The sequence below is a fragment of the Pseudophryne corroboree genome, chromosome 4, assembly GCF_028390025.1.
Source record: "Pseudophryne corroboree isolate aPseCor3 chromosome 4, aPseCor3.hap2, whole genome shotgun sequence".
In the NCBI taxonomy this organism is placed as follows: domain Eukaryota; kingdom Metazoa; phylum Chordata; class Amphibia; order Anura; family Myobatrachidae; genus Pseudophryne; species Pseudophryne corroboree.
Genome location: NC_086447.1, coordinates 325823565 through 325843056, shown reverse-complemented (window position 1 = coordinate 325843056; position 19492 = coordinate 325823565). Strand labels below are relative to the sequence as shown.

At 45.2% G+C, this 19492-nt stretch overlaps 1 protein-coding gene across 26 annotated transcripts in view; it reads left to right on the top strand.

Annotated features, from left to right (window-relative positions):
- DLG1 (discs large MAGUK scaffold protein 1) overlaps positions 1-16779 on the top strand; it is a 1011951-nt gene extending 995172 nt beyond the window's left edge. For all 26 annotated transcript variants that reach the window (XM_063916386.1, XM_063916392.1, XM_063916391.1 and 23 more), the window contains 2 exons: positions 7105-7196; positions 15127-16779. In XM_063916386.1, the coding sequence (XP_063772456.1) occupies positions 7105-7196; positions 15127-15233 (199 nt within the window). In that variant the 3' untranslated portion in view covers positions 15234-16779. The remainder of the gene's footprint in view (positions 1-7104; positions 7197-15126) is intronic.
- The last annotated feature ends 2713 nt before the right edge of the window (positions 16780-19492 follow it).

Sequence of the window (19492 nt, the reverse complement as noted above, 5' to 3'; positions counted from 1 at the left end):
TGCGGGAGAAAAACGGGTCCGCTGGTACCTGTAGTACTACTGGGAAAAAAATACCCAAATAAAAACAGGACACACACACCTTGATAGTAAAACTTTATTACACACTACCGACACACACATACTTACCTATGTTGACACGCCGACTGCCACGGTCTCCGACGATCCGAGGGTACCTGTGAAAAAATTATACTCACCTTCCAGCGTCCAGAGATAAATCCACGTCCAGAGAGTAAAATCCACGTACTTGTTTAAAAAAAAAAACGCAAAAACCCGCTCCATACCGGACTAGAAAGGGGTCCAATGCTTTCACATCAGACCCCTTTCTCCCGAATGCCGGGACATCACGTGACTCCTGTCACTGACGTCCCTTCAGCCAATCAGGAAGCGCTACTTCCGTGGCGCTCACCTGATTGGCTGTGCGCTGTCTGTACTGTGACAGCACATCGCAAAGCCGCTCCATTACTTTCAATGGTGGGAACTTTGCGGGTAGCGGTGGGGTCACCCGCCGGTCAGCCGCTGACCGGCGGGTGACCTTACCGCTAGCCGCTAAGTTCCCACCATTGAAAGTAATGGAGCGGCTTTGCGATGTGCTGTCACAGTACAGACAGCGCACAGCCAATCAGGTGAGCGCAACGAAGTTGCGCTTCCTGATTGGCTTAGAGACCTTTCTGTGACAGCTGTCACTGACAGGTCTCATTCGTGGAAAGGTGTCCCATGTGTCAGCATGGGACCCCTTTCAGTCCGGCATGGAGCGGGTGTTCGGTTTGTTTTTTTGCCAAGTACGTGGATTTATCTCTGGACCATGGCTGAGGTGAGTATATTGATCTTTTCTTTTCAGGTATCCGTGGATTCTACATGGAGAAGAGGACCGATGTCGGCGTGTGAACATAGGTAAGTATGTGTGTGTCGACGTATGAAATAAAGTTTTACTGTCGACGGTGTGTGTGTCCTGTTTTTATTTGGGTATTTTTTTCCCAGTAGTACTACAGGTACCAGCGGGCCCGTTTTTCTCCCGCATGCTGGTACTTGTGGTTCTCCAAGTACCAGCTTGCGGGGACTTGTAGTACTACTGGAAAAAACAATATCTTTTTATTATCACAAAAGGCTATCAGCCCCCCCATCCGCAGCCCATTGGATGGGGGGGACAGCCTCGGGCTTCACCCCTGGCCCTTGGGTGGCTGGGGGGGGGGACCCCTTGATTGAAGGGGTCCCCACTCCCCCAGGGTACCCCGGCCAGGGGTGACTAGTTGGATATTTAATGCCACGGCCGCAGGGCACGGCATAAAAGTGACCCCCGGCTGTGGCATTATCTGTCCAGCTAGTGGAGCCCGATGCTGGTGTTAAAAATACGGGGGACCCCTACTCTTTTTGTCCCCCGTATTTTTGGCACCAGCACCAGGCGCAGAGCCCGGTGCTGGTTTTAAAAATACGGGGGATCCCCTGTCAATTTTTTCCCCGCATTTTTAGAACCAGGACCAGCTCGAAGAGCCCGAGGCTGGTTATGCTTTGGAGGGGGGACCCCACGCCATTTTTTTTTATGATTTCACCGTTCCAGCATAAAAAAAAAAAAAAAAAAAAAAAATATTTTAAAAAATATATAAATAATATTTGTGCCTCCAAAAAAAAAAAAAAAAAAGTACCTAATCCCTTCTAATATAAATAGATCTGCTATTCCCCCCCAAAAAAACACAAAAAAAAACATGTTTAAAATTTTTTTCTTTGTTTTCACCCTCCAAAGTGTGGCGGATTGAAAATGACGAATTTGCTGTCTAAAAGCACTGCTGTCGAATTTCCAAACTTGAATTGAATATGCTTTGGTCGAATTGCAGCACTTGTATCATTGCAGAAAAGTCGAATTTGCAAAAAGTCGAATTTCAAAAAGTCGAATTTTGAAAGTCCGTTTTTTGGTCGGAAAGCACTGAATTGCATAGGCGATTTTTTTTTTTGGTCGAAAATGACCCGAAATTCGACAATTTAGGGAATTCGACCGCAATTGCATATACCCCAATATCTCGCTGGATCAGGTTCACTATCCAGCATGCGTATTCTACAGCAGGCTTGCCGTGTCCTACGTCTGTCCAAGGCCCACTCTACACGCAAGGTGGGGTCTTCCTGGGCGGCTGCCCAGGCTGTCTCGGCGTTACAACTTTGCAGAGCAGCAACTTGGACTGGATCGAACACGTTTGCTAAGTTCTAAAAGTTCGATACTTTGACTGAACTTCAGATCATCAGAGGTCAATCAGTTCTGCAGGAGCCTCCGCGCTCTCCCTCCCGTTCTGGGAGCTTTGGTACATCCCCATGGTACTAATATGGACCCCAGCATCCTCTAGGACGTAAGCGAAAATAGGATTTTGGTTACCTACCGGTAAATCCTTTTCTCTTACGTCCTAGAGGATGCTGGGGACTCCGTAAGGACCGTGGGGTATAGACGGGCTCCGCAGGAGACATGGGCACTCTAAAGACTTTAGATGGGTGTGCACTGGCTCCTCCCTCTATGCCCCTCCTCCAGACCTCAGTTAGATCATGTGCCCAGAGAAGACTGGATGCACTGCAGGGGAGCTCTACTGAGTTTCACTGAAAAAGACTTTTGTTAGGTTTTTTATTTTCAGGGAGCACTGCTGGCAACAGGCTCCCTGCATCGTGGGACTGAGGGGAGAGAAGCAGACCTACTTAAATGATAGGCTCTGCTTCTTAGGCTACTGGACACCATTAGCTCCAGAGGGTTGGAACGCAGGTGTCATCCTCGCTGTTCGTCACGGAGCCGCGCCGCCGTCCTCCTCACAGAGCCGGAAGATAGAAGCCGGGTGAGTATAAGAAGAAAGAAGACTTCAAAGGCGGCAGAAGACTTCAGATCTTCACTGAGGTACCGCGCAGCGGTAACGCTGCGCGCCATTGCTCCCACATTCACACACACACTGACGGCACTGTATGGGTGCAGGGCACAGGGGGGGCGCCCTGGACAGCAATAATAAACCTCAAGGGACACTGGCTGACATATATATACTGCGGAGGCAGTATATTAAATAAACCCCCGCCAGTATAAAGAATATGAGCGGGACCGAAGCCCGCCGTTGAGGGGGTGGAGCTTGATCCTCCAGCACTAACCAGCGCCATTTTCTCCACAGCATGCTGCAGAGAAGCTGCTCCCCGGACTCTCCCCTGCTGAACACAAGTACAGAGGGCAAAAAGGAGGGGGGGGGCACATTTATTTGTCGCAGTGAGTGTATTATGGATATATAAAAGCGATGTACAGACTGGGATTTTGTCCGTGTCCAGTGGCGCTAGGTGTGTGCTGGCATACTCTCTCTCTCTGTCTCTCCAAAGGGCCTTATTGGGGGACTGTCTCCATATATATATATATATATATATATATATATCCCTATATATATATCCCAGTGTGTGTGGGGGTGTCTGTACGTGTGTGTCGGCATGTCTGAAGCGGAAGGCTCGTCTAAGGAGGAGGTAGAGCAGATGATTGTGGTGTCTCCGTCGGCACAGTCGACACCTGATTGGATGGATATGTGGAATGTTTTAAATGCAAATGTGTCTTTATTACATAAAAGATTGGACAAAGCAGAGTCCAGAGAAAAAGCAGGGAGTCAATCCATGGCTTTGACTGTGTCACAAGGCCCTTCAGGGTCTCATAAACCTCCCCTTTCCCAGGTAGCAGACACCGATACCGACACGGATTCTGACTCCAGTGTCAACTACGATGATGCGAGGTTACACCCAAGGGTGGCCAAAAGTATTCATTATATGATTATTGCAATAAAAGATGTTTTGCATATCACAGAGGACTCCTCTGTGCCTGACACGAGGGTATGCATGTTTAAGGAGATTAAACCTGAGGTAACCTTTCCCCCATCTCATGAGCTAAATGCTTTATTTGAAAAAGCTTGGGAAACTCCAGACAATAAACTGCAGATGCCCAAGAGAATTCTTCTGGCGTATCCTTTCCCCACACAGGACAGGTTACGGTGGGAATCCTTGCCCAGGGTGGACAAGGCTTTGACGCGCTTGTCCAAAAAGGTGGCGCTACCGTCTCCAGACACGGCAGCCCTCAAGGATCCTGCTGATCGCAGACAGGATACTACCTTAAAATCAATTTATACACATACGGGGGACTTGCTCAGACCGGCAGTAGCGTCGTCATGGGTATGTAGCGCAAGAGCAGCATGGGCAGATAACTTGTCATCTGACATTGACACCCTAGATAAGGATAGCATTTTATTGACCTTAGGTCATATAAAAGACGCAGCGTTATATATGAGAGACGCTGCGAGAGACGTTGGGCTGTTGGGTTCAAGAGCCAATGCCATGGTAATTTCTGCTAGGCGAGCCCTGTGGACCCGCCAATGGACGGGTGATGCCGATTCAAAGAGGCATATGGAAACTTTGCCTTACAAGAGTGAGGTTTTATTTGGGGAGGGCCTCGCGGACCTGGTTTCCACAGCTACCGTGGGTAAATCTTCTTTTTTGCCCTTATGTTCCCCCACAGCAAAAGAAAACACCTCAATATCAGATGCAGTCCTTTCGGTCGCATAAGTCCGGAAGGGGCAGGGGCTCTTCCTTCCTCGCCAGAGGTAAGGGTAGAGGGAAAAGAATGCCTACTACGGCTAGTTCCCAGGAACAGAAGTCCTCCCCGGCTTCCACAAAGTCCGCCGCATGACGCTGGGGCTCCACTGCGGGAGTCCGCGCCGGTGGGGGCACATCTTCGACTCTTCAGCCAGATCTGAGTTCTGTCAGATTTGGATCCTTGGGCGATAGAAATTGTATCCCAAGGCTACAAACTGGAATTCGAATAAGTGCCTCCTCGCCGATTTTTTCAAGTCTGCTTTGCCAGCCTCTCCCCCAGAGAGGGAAATAGTTTTAGCTGCGATACAAAAGCTGTGTCAACAGCAAGTGATTATCAAGGTTCCCCTAGTGCAACAGGGGAAGGGGTACTATTCAACTCTATTTGTGGTCCCAAAACCGGATGGTTCGGTCAGACCCATTCTGAATCTAAAATCCCTAAACCTGTATCTAAAAAAGTTCAAATTCAAGATGGAATCTCTCCGGGCAGTAATCTCCAGCCTGGAAGGGGGGGATTTTATGGTGTCACTAGACATAAAGGATGCATACCTTCATGTCCCCGTTTATCCTCCTCATCAGGCGTACCTGAGATTCGCTGTACAGGACTGTCATTACCAGTTTCAGACGTTGCCGTTTGGGCTGTCCACGGCCCCGAGGATTTTCACCAAGGTAATGGCGGAAATGATGGTGCTCCTACATAGGCAAGGAGTCACAATTATCCCATACTTGGACGATCTCCTGATAAAAGCGAGATGGAGAGATCAGTTGCTGAAAAGCTTGTCACTCTCCCTGAGAGTGCTGCAGCAACACGGCTGGATCCTAAATCTGCCAAAATCACAGTTGATTCCAACGACTCGGCTATCATTTTTAGGCATGATTCTGGACACGGAAAAGAAGAGGGTTTTTCTCCCAACGGAAAAAGCCCAGGAACTCCAGAGCATGGTCAGAGACCTGTTAAAGCCAAAAAGAGTGTCAGTTCATCAATGCACTCGAGTACTGGGAAAAATGGTGGGGGCCTACGAGGCCATATCCTTCGGCAGGTTCCATGCAAGGACATTTCAGTGGGACCTTCTGGACAAATGGTCGGGGTCCCATCTACAAATACATCAGAAAATAAGCCTGTCCCCCAGGGCCAGGGTGTCTCTCCTGTGGTGGCTGCAGAGTGCTCACCTTCTAGAGGGTCGCAGGTTCAGCATTCTGGACTGGGTTCTGGTGACCACGGACGCGAGCCTCCGAGGATGGGGAGCAGTCACACACGGAAGAAATTTTCAGGGACTGTGGTCGAGCCAGGAGGCTTGTCTACACATCAACGTGCTGGAATTAAGGGCCATATACAACGGCGTACGACAAGCGGAGACTCTTCTTCGCGACCTACCTGTTCTGATTCAATCACAGCAGTGGCTCATGTAAACCGCCAAGGCGGGACAAGGAGCAGAGTGGCAATGGCGGAAGCCACCAGGATTCTTCGCTGGGCGGAAAATCACGTAAGCGCGCTGTCAGCAGTCTTCATTCCGGGAGTGGACAACTGGGAAGCAGACTTCCTCAGCAGACACAACCTCCATCCAGGAGAGTGGGGTCTTCATCAAGAAGTTTTTGCAGAGATAACAAGTCGTTGGGGGCTTCCTCAAATAGACATGATGGCGTCACGCCTCAACAAGAAACTTCGGAGGTATTGTTCCAGGTCAAGGGACCCTCAGGCGGTAGCAGTAGATGCCCTGGTGACACCATGGCTGTTTCCGTCGGTCTATGTCTTCCCTCCTCTTCCACTCATCTCAAAAATACTGAGAATCATAAGACGAAAAAGAGTCCAGACAATACTCATTGTTCCGGATTGGCCTCGGAGGGCCTGGTATTCAGATCTTCAGGAAATGCTCACAGAAGATCCGTGGCCTCTTCCTTCCAGGGAGGACCTGTTGCAGCAGGGACCCTGCATGTTGCAAGACTTACCGCGGTTACGTTTGACGGCATGGCGGTTGAACGCCAAATCCTAGCTAGGAAAGGTATTCCGGGGGAGGTCATCCCTACTCTGATAAATGCTAGGATTGAGGTGACGGCGAAACATTATTACCGTATCTGGAGGAGATTTGTATCTTGGTGTGAAGCCAAGAATGCTCCTACGGAAGATTTTCACCTGGGCCGTTTTCTCCACTTTCTGCAGACAGGAGTGATATCTGAAACGGCACCCTGCAGCCAAATAGTACTGTTGCAAAGCTCCAGGGAAGCAGCCTGTGGAGCATGCCGGACAAGTGGTGGACACTGTGTCATGCCAGCATGACTATTCAGCAGTCCACTTGTGTGCCAACCTGTGTATAGTGGAAGGGAGATGCGCTAATGGATAGTCCTGTGCAAACCCAAAATTAATTGTAATAATTTTAAGTTGAAAGTTTATTATGTAAACTGTAAAACTCTGCTTTTTATACATAGTTTATTTTAAAAACTTAATTGACAGGCTACATATTCCAACCTTGTAGTTTCTTTCTTACACACTTTTTTTTGTTGTTGTTTTACTTCATTTTTTTGGCACTTGAATAGGGAAATGAACAAACGTTTAACAGAAGACCAAGCACGCAAGACGTTTGAGAGAGCTATGAAATTGGAGCAGGAGTTCACAGAACATTTTACAGGTCCGTTTCTCATTTATTGTGTTCATATAGACTTGAGTGACTTGTCCACACTCCGTGGGAAATGGGATCAACCACACTGTAACTACAGAAATGTCAAATTGTGTCAGTTTCTAATATAATAAAACAAACATTTTGGTAATTATGGATTTGAGGATAAGTTGAATTTAAATGGTTTTTGGTTTTGTCTCTTTCTGACATGTTGATAAAATATTTTATTAGTTGGAAATACTCTGATGGGCCTATCATTTGCAGTCTTTAATACAACAGCATACAGTTAGGTCAATATATAGTTGAACAGTGACACAATCTTCATAATTTTTACTTTGTACGCCACCACAATGGACTTAAAATTAAACAATGGAGATGCAATTGAAGTGTGGACTATCAGCTTTAATTCAAGGTGTTGAACAAAAATATTGTATGAAAATTCTTTTTGAACTGCAACCATTTTTATACACAGTTCCCTATTTTCTATAGGCTCAGATGTAACTGGACAAATGAACCTAATCGTAAATAAAATGTTCATGTTTAATTTTTGTTGAGAATCTTTTGTAAGGGAGTCACTGTCTGAAGGCTGGAACCCATGGACGTTACCAAATCCTGGGTTTCCTTCTTTATTTTGCTTTGCAAGGCCTTTACTGCGGAATGTATTTGGAATCCCGGCGGTTGGAATCCCTGTGGTCAATATACCAACACCGGAATCCTGACTGCTAGAATGCCGGCAGCGCCGCCACAGCTATTCCCACTCCTGGGTGTCCACAGAAACTGTGGCGAGCGAAGCGAGCCTGTAAGGGGCTTCGTTCCGCTCACCCCCCTGCTGGCATTCTGACGTTTGGGATTCTGGCATCGGTATTTTGACCGCTGGGATCTTCTACCCAACTCTTTACTGCACCTGTCTTCAGTTGTTGTTTGTTTGTGGGTCTTTGTGCCTTTTAGTTTTTCTTCAACAAGTGAAATGTATGCTCAGTTGTGTTGAAATCAGGTGACTTCCTCAACCATTGCAGAATATTCCAACATAAAAAAAACCCTACTGGGTTGCTTTCTCTGTATTTTTGGGGTTGTTGCCCATCTGTACTGTGAATTGCCGTCCAATCAGCTTTGCTGAATTTGGCTAAATCTGAGCAGACCGTATCCCTATACACTTCAGAATTCCGATCTAGCCTTTTTTCTTGAAGCTTATGAATGGTTTACACATTTTGATGATCCCCTTGTACTTTATCTTGTGACATCTTCTCTTTATGATAGACTTTGATAATGATGGGGGTAATTCTGAGTTGATCGCAGCATCAAGTTTGTTAGCAATTGGGCAAAACCATGTGCACTGCAGGGGAGGCAGATATAACGTGCAGAAAGAGTTAGATTTGGGTGGGTTATTTTGTTTCTGTGCAGGGTAAATACTGGCTGCTTTATTTTTACACTGCAAATTAGATTGCAGTTTGAACACACCACACCCAAATCTAACTCTCTCTGCACATGTTACATCTGCCCCCCCCCCCCTGCAGTGCAAATGGTTTTGCCCAACTGCTAACAAATTTGATGCTGCGATCAACTCGGAATTACCTCCGATATCCCTACCTCCTGTAGAGTGTTCTTCATTTTGCTGGATGTTCTGAAGGGGTTTTTCTTTAGCATGGAAATGATCCTGTGATCATACACCAGTGTTGTCTTCTATGGATGTCTAGACCTTTTTGTGTGGCCGAGTTTACCAGTTTGTTCTCCTTGATTTTTTTATTTTTTTCTCTGACGTCCTAGTGGATGCTGGGAACTCCGTAAGGACCATGGGGAATAGACGGGCTCCGCAGGAGACTGGGCACTCTATAAGAAAGATTTGGTACTATCTGGTGTGCACTGGCTCCTCCCTCTATGCCCCTCCTCCAGACCTCAGTTAGATTTCTGTGCCCGGCCCAAGCTGGATGCACACTAGGGGCTCTCCTGAGCTTCTAGAAAGAAAGTTTAAATTAGGTTTTTTATTTTACAGTGAGACCTGCTGGCAACAGGCTCACTGCATCGAGGGACTAAGGGGAGAAGAAGCGAACCTACCTGCTTGCAGCTAGCTTGGGCTTCTTAGGCTACTGGACACCATTAGCTCCAGAGGGATCGACCGCAGGACCCGTCCTTGGTGTTCGTTCCCGGAGCCGCGCCGCCGTCCCCCTTACAGAGCCAGAAGCATGAAGATGGTCCGGAAAATCGGCGGCAGAAGACTTCAGTCTTCACCAAGGTAGCGCACAGCACTGCAGCTGTGCGCCATTGCTCCTCATACACACTTCACACTCCGGTCACTGAGGGTGCGGGGCGCTGGGGGGGGGTGCCCTGAGCAGCAATAAAAACACCTTGGCTGGCAAAATAGCCACAATATATAGCCCCAGAGGCTATATATGTGGTAATTACCCCTGCCAGAATACAGAAAAAAGCGGGAGAAAAGTCCGCCGAAAAAGGGGCGGAGCCATCTCCCTCAGCACACCGGCGCCCTTTTCTCTTCACAGTGTAGCTGGAAGACAGCTCCCCAGGCTCTCCCCTGTAGTTTTCAGGCTCAAAGGGTTAAAAAGAGAGGGGGGGCACTAAATTTAGGCGCAATATTGTTTATACAAGCAGCTATTGGGGAAAATTCACTCAGTGATAGTGTTTATCCCTACATTATATAGCGCTCCGGTGTGTGCTGGCATACTCCCTCTCTGTCTCCCCAAAGGGCTGTGTGGGGTCCTGTCCTCAGTCAGAGCATTCCCTGTGTGTGCGCGGTGTGTCGGTACGGCTGTGTCGACATGTTTGATGAGGAGGCTTATGTGGAGGCGGAGCAGATGCCGATAAATGAGATGTCGCCCCCTGTGGGCCGACACCAGAGTGGATGGATAGGTGGAAGGTATTAACCGACAGTGTCAACTCCTTACATAAAAGGCTGGATGACGTAACAGCTATGGGACAGCCGGCTTCTCAGCCCGCGCCTGCCCAGGCGTCTCAAAGGCCATCAGGGGCTTAAAAACGCCCGCTCCCTCAGATGGCAGACACAGATGTCGACACGGAGTCTGACTCCAGTGTCGACGAGGTTGAGACATATACACAATCCACTAGGAACATCCGTTACATGATCCCGGCAATAAAAAATGTGTTACACATTTCTGACATTAACCCAAGTACCACTAAAAACAAAAAAGGGTTTTATGTGTGGGGAGAAAAAGCAGGCAGTGTTTTGTTCCCCCATCAAATGAGTGAATGAAGTGTGAAAGAGTGTGGGTTCCCCCGATAAGAAACTGGTAATTTCTAAAAAGTTACTGATGGCGTACCCTTTCCCGCCAGAGGATAAGTTACGCTGGGAGATATCCCCTAGGGTGGATAAGGCGCTCACACGTTTGTCAAAAAAAGGTGGCACTGCCGTCTTAGGATACGGCCACTTTGAAGGTACCTGCTGACAAATAGCAGGAGGCTATCCTGAAGTCTGTATTTACACACTCAGGTACTAGACTGAGACCTGCAGATAGTGCTGCTGCAGCGTGGTCTGTAACCCTTTCAAACAGGGATACTATTTTGCGAACATAAGACGTCGTCTTATATATGAGGGATGCACAGAGGGATATTTTGCCGGCTGGCATCCAAAATTATTGCAATGTCCATTCTGTCAGGAGGGTATTAGAGACCCGACACTGGACAGGTGATGCTGACTTTAAAAGGCACATAGAGCCTTATAAGGGTGAGGAATTGTTTGGGGATGGTCTCTGGGACCTCGTATCCACAGCAACAGCTGGGATAAAAAAAATTTACCGCAGGTTTCCTCACAGCCTAAAAAAAGCACTGTATTATCAGGTACAGTCCTTTCGGCTTCAGAAAAGCAAGCGGGTCAAAGGCGCTTCCCTTCTGCACAGAGACGAGGGAAGAGGGAAAAAGCTGCACCAGTCAGCCAGTTCCCAGAATCAAAATTCTTCCCCCGCTTCCTCTGAGTCCACCGCATGACGCGGGGGCTCCACAGGCGTAGCCAGGTACGGTGGGGGGCCGCCTCAAAAATTTCAGCGATCAGTGGGCTCGCTCACAGGTGGATCCCTGGATCCTTCAAGTAGTATCTCAGGGGTACAAGCTGGAATTCGAGGTGTCTCCCCCCCGCCGTTTCCTCAAATCTGCCTTGCCGACAACTCCCTCAGGCAGGGAGGCTGTGCTAGAGGCAATTCACAAGCTGTATTCCCAGCAGGTGATAGTCAAGGTGCCCCTACTTCAACAAGGACGGGGTTACTATTCCACACTGGTTGTGGTACCGAAACCGGACGGTTCGGTGAGACCCATTTTAAATTTGAAATCCTTGAACACATACATTAAAAAAATTCAAGTTCAAGATGGAATCGCTCAGGGCGGTTATTGCAAGCCTGGACAGGAGTACCTCAGATTTGTGGTACAGGATTGCCATTACCAATTCCAAACACTGCCGTTTGGACTGTCCACGGCACCGAGGGTCTTTACCAAGGTAATGGCAGAAATCATGATACTCCTTCGAAAAAAGGGAGTTTTAATTATCCCGTACTTGGACGATCTCCTTATAAAGGCGAAGTCCAAGGAGCAGTTGTTGGTCGGAGTAGCACTATCTCTGGAAGTGCTCTAACAGCACGGATGGATTCTATACATTCCAAAATCACAGCTGGTTCCTACCACACGCCTACTGTTCCTGGGGATGGTTCTGGACACAGAACAGAAAAAAGTGTTTCTCCTGCAGGAGAAAGCCAAGGAGCTGTCATCTCTAGTCAGAAACCTCCTGAAACCAAAACAGGTGTCGGTGCATCACTGCACACGAGTCCTGGGAAAAATGATAGCTTCTTACGAAGCAAAATTCCATTCGCCAGGTTCCATGCAAGAACCTTTTTAGTGGGACCTCTTGAACAAGTGGTCGGGATCGCATCTTCAGATGCATCGGCTGATAACCCTGTCTCCAAGGACCAGGGTATCTATACTGTGGTGGCTGCAGAGTGCTCATCTTCAAGAGGGCCGCAGATTCGACTGGGTCCTGGTAACCACGGATGCCAGCCTTCGAGGCTGGGGGGCAGTCACACAGGGAAGAAACTTCCAAGGACTTTGGTCAAGTCAGGAGTCGTCCCTACACATAAATATTCTGGAACTGAGGGCCATTTACAATGCCCTAAGTCTGGCAAGGCCTCTGCTTCAAAACCAGCCGGTACTGATCCAATCAGACAACATCACGGCAGTCGCCCATGTAAACCGACAGGGCGGCACAAGAAGCAGGATGGCGATGGCAGAAGCCACAAGGATTCTCCGATGGGCGGAAAATCACGTCTTAGCACTGTCAGCAGTGTTCATTCCGGGAGTGGACAACTGGGAAGCAGACTTCCTCAGCAGACATGACCGACACCCGGGAGAGTGGGGACTTCATCCAGAAGTCTTCCAACTGTTGGTAAACCGTTGGGAAAGGCCACAGGTGGACATGATGGCGTCCCGCCTAAACAAAAAACTAGATATTGCGCCAGGTCAAGGGACCCTCAGGCAATAGCTGTGGACGCTCTAGTGACACCGTGGGTGTACCAGTCGGTTTATGTATTCCCTCCTCTGCCTCTCATACCAAGGGTACTGAGAATAATAAGAAAACGAGGAGGAAGAACGATACTCGTGGTTCCGGATGGGCCAAGAAGAGCTTGGTACCCAGAACTTACAGAAATAATATCAGAGGACCCATGGCCTCTACCGCTCAGACAGGATCTGCTACAGCAGGGGCCCTGTCTGTTCCAAGACTTACCGCGGCTGCGTTTGACGGCATGGCGGTTGAATTCCGGATCCTAAAGGAAAAGGGCATTCCGGAGGAAGTCATTCCTACGCTGATAAAAGCCAGGAAAGAAGTAACCTCAAACCATTATCACCGTATTTGGCGAAAATATGTTGCGTGGTGGGAGGCCAGGAATGCCCCAACAGAGGAATTTCAGCTGGGTCGTTTTCTGCACTTCCTACAGTCGGGAGTGACTATGGGCCTAAAATTGGGTTCCGTTAAGGTCCAGATTTCGGCTCTGTCGATTTTCTTCCAGAAAGAACTGGCTTCACTGCCTGAAGTTCAGACTTTTGTAAAGGGAGTGCTATATATTCAGCCCCCTTTTGTGCCTGTGGCACCGTGGGATCTCAACGTGGTGTTGAGTTTCCTGAAATCACATTGGTTTGAGCCACTTAAAACTGTGGATCTGAAATATCTCACGTGGAAAGTGGTCCTGTTATTGGCCTTGGCTTCGACCAGGCGTGTGTCAGAATTGGCGGCTTTGTCATGTAAAAGCCCTTATCTGATTTTCCATATGAATAGGGCAGAATTGAGGACTCGTCCCCAGTTTCTCCCTAAGGTGGTATCAGCCTTTCATTTGAACCAACCTATTGTAGTGCCTGCGGCTACTAGGGACTTGGAAGATTCCAAGTTACTGGACGTAGTCATGGCCTTAAAAAATTATATTTCCAGGACGGCTGGAGTCAGGAAAACTGACTCGCTTCTTATCCTGTAGGCACCCAACAAAATAGGTGCTCCTGCTTCTAAGCAGACTATTGCTCGCTGAATTTGTAGCACGATTCAGCTGGAGCATTCTGCGGCTGGATTGCCGCATCCTAAATCAGTGAAAGCCCATTCCACGAGGAAGGTGGGCTCATCTTGGGCAGCTGCCGAGGGGTCTCGGCTTTACAACTTTGCCGAGCTGCAACTTGGTCAGGGGCAAACACGTTTGCTAAATTCTACAAATTTGATACCCTGGCTGAGGAAGACCTTGAGTTCTCTCATTCGGTGCTGCAGAGTCATCCGCACTCTCCCGCCCATTTGGGAGCTTTGGTATAATCCCCATGGTCCTTACGGAGTTCCCAGCATCCACTAGGACGTTAGAGAAAATAAGATTTTACTCACCGGTAAATCTATTTCTCGTAGTCCGTAGTGGATGCTGGGCGCCCATCCCAAGTGCGGATTGTCTGCAATACTTGTATATAGTTATTGCCTAACTAAAGGGTTATTGTTGAGCCATCTGTTGAGAGGCTCTGTTATATTTCATACTGTTAACTGGGTATAGTATCACGAGTTATACGGTGTGATTGGTGTGGCTGGTATGAGTCTTACCCGGGATTCAAAATCCTTCCTTCTTGTGTCAGCTCTTCCGGGCACAGTATCCTAACTGAGGTCTGGAGGAGGGGCATAGAGGGAGGAGCCAGTGCACACCAGATAGTACCAAATCTTTCTTATAGAGTGCCCAGTCTCCTGCGGAGCCCGTCTATTCCCCATGGTCCTTACGGAGTTCCCAGCATCCACTACGGACTACGAGAAATAGATTTACCGGTGAGTAAAATCTTATTTTTTCTTTCTCAGAATGCATTATCCGTTGATGTGGCTTGTCCTAAACTACTTACATTACTAAATGGGGTTTTTGGGTTCGATTTTTTTTTATTTTATTTTTTTTTGTCGCCTAAGGATGGCCTGTTTTACTTGCATTGAGAGCTCATTTGGCTGGATGTTGTGAGCACAACATCTTCCAAATCCAACTCCAGACCTTTGACTTTATCCATTGATAAAGAAATAACAAAGGATAACCCACCCCTGTTCATGAACCTGCCTTTGAGTCAGCTGTCCAAAAAGAGCGGGCTACATATTACCTTTCCTCCAATTTGCTAGTCTGCACTTTAAAACCATATTCATTATATGTATAGCAATGTCTTGAATATATTGTGGTAAACGGCTAAAATAACAAAATTGTGTCAGTTTCCTAATATATATGGAGCAAACTCTATCTAATAGATTGTGTTGGCAAATCTTCACTTCACTATCCGAACATTCCACCCTGTCCTTATAGAAGGAATATCTTAGCAGCACTGAAGCATCAAGCTTTTAGGTGCTTACTAGAAATGTGATTGGTCTCCTTAGCATCTCTCTCTAATACTACCACAGTATCCTAATTAAGTATTGAATATAGAACCATTTTGTCTTTTCTTGTAGCTATTGTGCAGGGAGACACACTGGAGGAAATCTACAATCAAGTGAAACAAATAATAGAAGAACAGTCCAGTACCTATATCTGGGTACCTGCAAAAGAGAAGTTATGAGATAAAAAGTGCTCAGTTCAGAGCCTCCATCACTGCCTATTGATCATACCCTTTACCTTTTCCCATACGAACAGGCTCAATTTATGGGACTGTCCTAGCCACTTATTTGCTGCCGTTCCTTTCATATTTTATCTAAATCATTTTAATAATGTCACAAACATTTTGTTACCAATTTTTTTTTTTTACTTTTGATTCCTTTTTTTTTTTTTTTTTTTGGAACGGCCGGACCAGTTATTAAAGGTTAAAATAAGTGGCAAAAATTCCTTAATGTTTAAGGGAAAATGACACACATTTTAAGAAAAAAAAAAAGCTTTATAGACAGTTTTCAAAAAATAAATGAAAATAAGTGGTCTTAACTTACAATATTGTGAGCATCTTTGCACAGTTATCTTTTAATAGCATGGTTTGGCCTATGCATTTCATTCATTATACTGTTTTGACTTGATATGCCTCTCTGCATAAGCATTTTTATTTTTTTTTGTCAAATATAAATCCATTGCCTGGCTGCAGTTTCAATGCGTACCATTCTTGGTTTTGCATTCTGCTTAAAAAAAATGTCCAGCAATGGAAACATTACTCTAAACCATTGAATGACATTGTTATAAAATACATTTTAGAGTTTCTTTGGTTTTTATTCCCGCATTATTTGGTGTTAAATTTTAACTTGATTAATTATGTACAGGTAATGCAATTTAAAATGTTTTTGACATGGATCACCTTTTTAAAATGAGATCGAAACTTCAGGTAATTAACATAGCCTTTTGAAGGTCCAGTCATGTATATAGACACTACAGGAAAACAAATGAGGTCTTCATCTCACTTGTAGAATTGGATTCATAGAATTAATGTTTATTCTTAAAATGATAGATTTTAATATTTTACCCACAGTAACTGCCTATTTTGTTATAATAAAATATATATAGAATTTTCTTTAAACTCTATCAATGGGAGTACTTTTCTTGCACACGCGCATATATAAATATAAAAAAAAATATTTTTCTCTTTATCACCTACAATTTTCTTTTTCTTTTGGAAGAAGTAAGGTGTATTGGATCTTCCTTCCACACAAATTTTGAACAAGACATTGGTGGCTGTGTTAATTGATACAGAGTTATTGAAGGTTAGCTGCTTAACTAAGCCTAGGCGTGTTCTCCTCTCTTCTGAAGGGTCCCTGGTGTGTTTATTTTATGTAATGTGCATGTTTTACCTGTGATATTTTTTAGCTATAATGGTCCTGAGTTTTTATGTGCGTCTTCACTTCATCTGCATGTACCATGTAAACGACACCCATATTTACATTCACTCCAGTTTCTAATGTTAAAAGAAGAAAGTTTTAATGCAAATGATGGACTTGAAGATTTACATTGTCTGGTACTAAGTCATTGCTTGTTTTTTGGAATTGTTTATTCAAGAAATTATATATGCTTCTGACAGCCTCATTAAACGTCTATAAAGGAACATTAGTTTGTGATGAGCAAGCAGCATTATTCATTCCATTTGTCAGAAAGAGGAGAACAGCTAATAAAATTTTATTGAACAATGAAAATGTGTGACGTGTCATAATTTAATTGAAAGGCTGGTTTTAAAAATTTTGCATGTTCACTGTTACGCCTTATACTGTACCTTCTTGTATATATTTCAATTCTGCTCTTTGTTACCATATATTTGTATTGTAGACAATATTTGAAAAATAACATTTACAAATAATAAAAATGAAGTGTTAAATACAGAGGACAGGAGTAGATGTATGAACATGCAGGCTGTGGCCATTAATTGCAAGGACGTGCCTCACCTCCGGATCGCGGTGAAGCAGGTCTAGATACTGCCCGCTTGTATTATTGCAGCTATTGTCATTGTCAGAGCATTAGATTGCCTGTCTGGTGGTAAACGTTCTACCATTATCGGCTCACCTTAGCAGCGTTTGTGCCTCAGTGCGCATGCACTGGCTATTATTCACCCAGCGGCATCCGTGGTTTCTTAAGAGAAAAAACAACTTTATTGTTTTTGTATGCATACAGTCCCTAGCTGTTGGAGCCAACAATGGGGCAGTGCTGTGTGCTGGTCAATGACCGTTGGAGCTGTCAGCATGGTCAGTGTCACTGACTGTTCATACATTGCTTGGCAGATCTGAGTGTTGTCATGCAGATAGCAGCACTGATAATGATGGCGCATAGCGCCCCCAGCATTTACCGGTGACCACTCCTGCCTTACATGATTAGAAGTGGTATCAATACACATAACATGCTCTGATACTGCTTATCCCCCATAACGGCTGTTCTTACATATACTCTACAGTCCCTGAGAAAATTCTACCAACTCTAATTTTTATTTTCAAGGGGTACCAACATTGAAAGTTTGCAGTATCCTACTGTAACTTGGATTTCTCAAATTAAATATTTACGTTTGTGCAAAGTTCAATAGTTGCTGTATCTATAGAATTTACTTGATAAAAGTTTAATGTGGACTTGAATCCTTTTTATTGGACAGCCTGGTATCTGATCATGCATTGACTGCATCAGGATGTTTATGAATTTTTGTATGTCTATGCTACTTGTACAGTTTTATGTCCACAGACTTGGTTCTTTGGCTTTTGCATTGAATGCTCTGATCTTCCAGTATACATTTAGATGCTAGGTAATGATTTTAGTTCTGATGTTTGTTACGGAGTGTCTAGTCTTTAATCTTTTAAATGTGGCAATAGGGAACTGTATGGTTGTTTTTACATTCATATATGTATATAGCTTTGATAGATTTAGGTTAGTTTGTCATTGCAAATAAATTGGGCCATTAGTGACAAACAATTTTGAGTAAGGAGATTTGGTAGAGTCTTGATCATTATGAATGCAGACTATTAATAGAGGGCATGTAGGAGGGTCCTAGATCTAGCAAAATAGCTGTTAAGGGTTATATTGAACATTATGGGTTGAACAAGGTTTCTATTCTGAGTTAATGTAATAATTTGTGTTTAAGTGTGTTTGTGCTGACTATCATATACAATCTTTATTCAGCTAGTATTAAAAAAAAAAACTACACTTTTAAGCTAAGCACACACACATGCGATCATCAGACAGATCTTCCGAATTCCCAACTAATTTGTGAGATATCTTAAGAGTGTGTACACACCTATGATCATGTTTTATCTAAAGATCTGGTTTATGGGCCCCCTAATATTCATCAGATGCAATGATATTGGCCAAATCTGGAAGTAGTGTACATACCATCAGTCATTGTGTCTAATATTTCTGCTGGTACTCCTGCAGACACAACCTCTTCAGCAGATGGTTTCAAGAGATGAAGATCACAGATCAAGTTATAGATTGTAATAGCATAGGACACCTGGCCTATTGGGACGCTGCAGTGCCTAGTTTATGAAGTGGCTAGTTATTATCAAGTGGCAGCTAAAATCAATAGCAGTGTTATACCTGTATGTTAGTTACATCTTCAACTGATATTCAAAATTGACTCCTGTGTCTCCTTTTCGTCACAGGTAATTACTGCAGAGTGCAGCCCATTGTTTCTTTCTTGCGAAAGATATATTTGGTAATTACTGCAGAGTGCAGCCCATTGTTTCTTTCTTGCTAAAGATATATTTGGTAAATACTGCAGAGTGCAGCCCATTGTTTCTTTCTTGCTAAATATATTTGGTAATTACTGCAGAGTGCAGCCCATTGTTTCTTTCTTGCTAAAGATATATTTGGTAATTACTGCAGACCATTGCACATTACATTGCATGTTTTGAAAATTGTTTTAAGTGGATTAATATCTAGTCTGCAAAAACTTATAGTGATTGACTGGGGTTTACTGACCTCACATTTGGTAGTTGATTAACACCTTTTGGTGGAGGGTTGCTGTGTGGGGGAGGGGGTTGTAATCAGAAAGGACATGTGTTTGTAGACTTATTTACTCAGTATAGCATAGGACGCCTGGCCTATTAGGACGCTGCAGTGCCTAGTTTATGAAGTGGCTAGTTATCAAGTGGCAGCTAAAATCAATAGCAGTGTTATACCTGTGTTAAACCGAAGGAAAACAGAAGGCAAACAAACAAAATTACAGAAGGACTGCATTACAACCACAAAACTCTGGAACTTTATGTGGCCTCTCCTCGCCTCTAACATGAGAACACCAAGACCAGGCTTACCACCTCTCTGGCTGAGAACTTCAAGTCTGCCCCTGGGCCTAACCATCAAGATCAACAGGGAACTGTGGGGGAAGAGCACCAGGACCAGGCTCAGCAGGGACATCTCCATTGCTTCTGAGTA